Source organism: Falco biarmicus, chromosome 7 (genome assembly GCF_023638135.1).
Source record: "Falco biarmicus isolate bFalBia1 chromosome 7, bFalBia1.pri, whole genome shotgun sequence".
Lineage (NCBI taxonomy): Eukaryota > Metazoa > Chordata > Aves > Falconiformes > Falconidae > Falco > Falco biarmicus.
In genome coordinates this window covers 38,244,805-38,248,557 of record NC_079294.1, presented here as the reverse complement: position 1 = coordinate 38,248,557, position 3,753 = coordinate 38,244,805, and the positions used below count along the sequence as shown (strand labels likewise).

General features: G+C 61.0%; 1 protein-coding gene across 2 annotated transcripts; it reads right to left on the bottom strand.

Annotated features, from left to right (window-relative positions):
* Positions 1-26: 26 nt before the first annotated feature.
* On the bottom strand, positions 27-3,753 carry PTGDR (prostaglandin D2 receptor). Of its 2 annotated transcripts, none has more exons than XM_056347601.1 (2): positions 2,835-3,753; positions 27-532 (listed from the first exon to the last, which is right to left on the bottom strand). In XM_056347601.1, exons 1-2 carry the CDS (start codon positions 3,648-3,650, stop codon positions 50-52), a joined length of 1,299 nt encoding a protein of 432 aa, XP_056203576.1. In that variant the 5' UTR covers positions 3,651-3,753; the 3' UTR covers positions 27-49. The 2 variants fall into 2 exon arrangements, with proteins under 2 accessions (XP_056203576.1, XP_056203577.1); XM_056347602.1 differs by having other exon boundaries at positions 278-678.

Here is a 3,753-nt window from a genome sequence, read left to right as displayed (position 1 = left end):
AGGGGATCATGCACAGGACAAGGTGATAGAGCAGGGCTCCGAACCACTTTTATTTGATGGACACACACACACACCCCCTCTCCGCCCTGTGCGTCCCCACTGCCCTGAAGCCACACGCCAAAACCCTCCTGCTTTCCTGGAGCCGGGTGCTCCCCAAACCCTCCACAAAGTGCTGCTGCTCAGAAATGTTCACAGGTATCCAGGAACCCCCACAAGGTTCCTCTCTGGGGTGAAACGCAGCCTGGGGAGGGTGCAGAAACACTTCACGCCTGCCCCTCACTGCAAGCCGGACGCCAGCCCTGCCTGCGCCAGCCCCATGCTGCCTCAGGATGCTCCGGGGCAGGGGTACAGGGCCGAAGGCTTGCTCCTCGTCCTCACCAGCAGGTGCCAGCTTCTGCAAGACCCACAGGTTCAGGGGAAGCCAAGCTGTGGGGTGTCTGTCCTGCGCCAGCCCAGGGGACAGAACTGGCCGTCCTCCCCCGGGACAGGTCCCTTCAGGGTGGCTTTCCGGGAATTTAGCCTCCGGCAAACCCTGCGGACAAACATGCGGAAGACGGAGGTGCGGAAGATGATGAAGACCCAGGGGTCCACGATGGAGTTCACGGAGAGGAACCGCAGGGCACTGAGGTCAGCATTCTCATTGATATCAGCAGCAAAAGCCCCCATATATGCTCGGATCTGTCAAAACCCCAAAGAAATAGGGAAAAATGAAGAAAGATCTCACTACAGGGGTAAAGTTGAGAGTAAGGAGATTCCCCTGGGGGTAGGAAAAGAAGTTTTAAACCCTCGATATCCTTATGCATCAAATCAGCACATGTTGTGTGTTGCAAGTCCTGAAACTGGGAGCTGGGGCTATGCCACAGACAGTGGTGGCATAAGGGCACCATGTCCCCATCAGGGCCAGGAGGTCAGAGCTGAAGAGGTGTCCCTGGTGACTGGGGTAGTTTCATAGACAAAGGAAGCACGCAGGCTCCGCAGGAGGGTGCAACTCTGCTCCCAAGGCTGGGGCACCCCACTTGCGTTGTCCTCCACCCCACGATGGGTATCAGACTAGGCATCCACTGGGTAACTCAGCTGGAGGGCTGCCAGGTGGGGGCCCTTGCTGGGTTAAGGTCCTTCCTCCACCTCCACATCCAGCCCCAAACCCTGCTTCTTTGAGGACCACAGGGCTTTCACTGGGGTTATTACAAAACCACTCGCGCCAGGGCTACTGGTGACTGGTGCATCACAATATGGGCTCCCAGGATGTGATAGAGGGGATGGGGAGCGGAGGTGGAAGTTGTCGCCTAGGGCAGTGGCAGCACCTGCACCCTCATCCTGATTTTGGGATAGCCCCCTTTGCAGCATGAGCTTTGCCTACAGAGGCTAACGGCAAGGTGATGCTGCAGGATCCAGCCCAGGGACATGGGACACTGAGGGAGGGGGCCACTTAGGCTTCTGTCACATTGGGGGTCTCCCCCCCCCCCACTCCACCAGTGGGACCCCCACCCCCGGGGAAGAAGTGGAAGGATTTCAGGGAGGATTTCCCCTAGGTTGGGAAAGCCAGTGTGGTTGGGAGCTGGATCCACCCAGCACCTCCGGGACTGGCGGGGGTGTGTGTGTGTGGGAATGGGTGGGTTATGGAAAGCTCTAGCGCAATGAACGAATCTCCCTAGGAACAGGAGCTGGGGGAGGGGCACAGTTATTTCAAGGGGCTAAAGCAATAAACTTACCCCCCCATCACCTTCAACACCTCTGGGGCAACCACCGTGTGTGTGGGGGGGTTATTCCAATGGGATTAAAGCAATGAACAGACCCCTGGGATGGGGTGGGGGACACTCAGATGGGGCCAAAGTAATTACCCAGCCCTTCCCCTGGCAGCTCTCAGATAGAGTGATGGTGATGGGGGGGGGGGGAATATTCCATGAGGTTTAAAGCAGTGAACTAACACTTGGGGTCATGATGCTGGTGGTGGGTATTCTGGGAGGGGGCAACACAGTGATACAACCCTTCCTGGGATGGGGTGGTGGTGATGGAGGGGGAGCAGGTATTCCATGGAGGTTTAACCAACCCCCGGGACAGGGTAGTGGTGTGGTTATTCCAGTGGGATTAGCGCAATGAATTAACCCCCCATCCTGGGACTGGGTGGTACTGCTAGGGTTATTCCATGGGGATTAAAGCAACAGCCAGACCCCTGGGACAGGGTAGGGGACACTCAGAGAGGACCAAAGTAACTCTCTGACACCCCCCCCTCCGCGACACCCCTGGCACAGAGTAGTGGTAATGGGGGATCATTCGGGCCGTGGGGGGGGGGGGGCGGGCATTAAAGTTATAAATTAACTGCTGGAGATGTGGTGCGGGTGGTGGCTATTGAGGGGGCAACCTGGCAGAATGGGATGGGGGGCGGGGGGGGGGGAGGTTAAAGCAATAACCTGACCCTCAGGGTCAGGGTGGTATGGTGGGTTATTCAGGGGGGACTAAAGCAATGAAACCCCCACTCCTAACACCTCTGGGAGTGAGTGGTGGTGCCAGAGTTTTTTCCAAGGGGCCAAAGCAACAACCTGGCCCCCCAGGACTGTGTGGTGGTGATGTGGGGGTTATGCCAAGGGGGTTTAGGCAATGACCTGAGCCCCACGGACAGGGTGAGGGACTATTCAGAGAGGACCAAAGCAACAATCCAACCTCCTTGGGAGGCAGGGGGAGTGTGTGGAGGTTAATGCAATGACAGACCCATGGGGATGGGGTGGTGGGTATTCGGGGGGGGGGGGGGGGGGGCAAAGCAACCACCCGAGCTCCCGGGGGCAGGGGGCATTGTGGGTTCTGTTCCGGGCAAGGGAGCCAGTAGGAGTACTCACGATGAGCGGCAGGGAGCAGATGGTGAAGAGGACGGTCATGAGCCCCAGCAGGATGAGGTGGTCGAGCTCTTCCATATGCGGGGCAGCGGTGGCAGCGGGCCCACGGTGGGGCTGCCGCCGTGCCATGCTGTAGAGGTGCCGCATGCTGCTCACGTTGCAGGCACCGATGGCCAGCACCAACAGGCCCATCAAGCTGGCATAGAGGACGGGGAAGCTGAGGTGGCGTGGCCCGCCACCGGCCATACGGATGAAGCACCACGTGCCGGGGCAATACTGCATGGGCACCCCGAAGCCCAGTAGTGGCAGGGCGCAGAAAAGGGCGCAGAGCCCTGCCGCCACCGGCCCCAGTGTGGCACCCAGCCGCCGGGTGAAGTGCCGTCGGTAGAAGTAGGGATGCCCCAGGGAGAGCCAACACTCCAGCGCCATGGCCAGCAGCAGCAGGGTGGGGGCCAGCCCGAAGAAGGCCATGAGGAAGGCGAAGAGCTGGCAGAGGACGCCCGGCTCGCCCTCGCTGCGCCCGCCCGGCCCCAGCTCGCTGAGGCTGCGGTTGTAGGCGTAGGCTGCCAGCACGATGGGGCTGAGCAGGCACTTGCCCAGCAGGTCGGTGACTGCCAGCCCGCTCACCAGCACGTAGAAAGCGGAGACCCGCGGCGGGCGGCCGCCGGGGGACCGGGAGCGGCGCCGGTGCTGGCCCAGCAGCAGTAAGGCCAGCACGTTGCCCAACAGCCCGGCGGCAAACAGCACCGAGCTGGGCACCGCCGACTGCCCTCCCTCGATGTACCGGCTGCTACGGCACCGGTAACCCTCCGTCTCCATCGGGATAGTCCCGCAAGGGGCTGAGCCGCACCGGGTTGGGACAGCCCGTAGCCTACCGGGACGCACCGCACCGGGCTGCGCCGCGGCTGCCGGCGGCGACTGG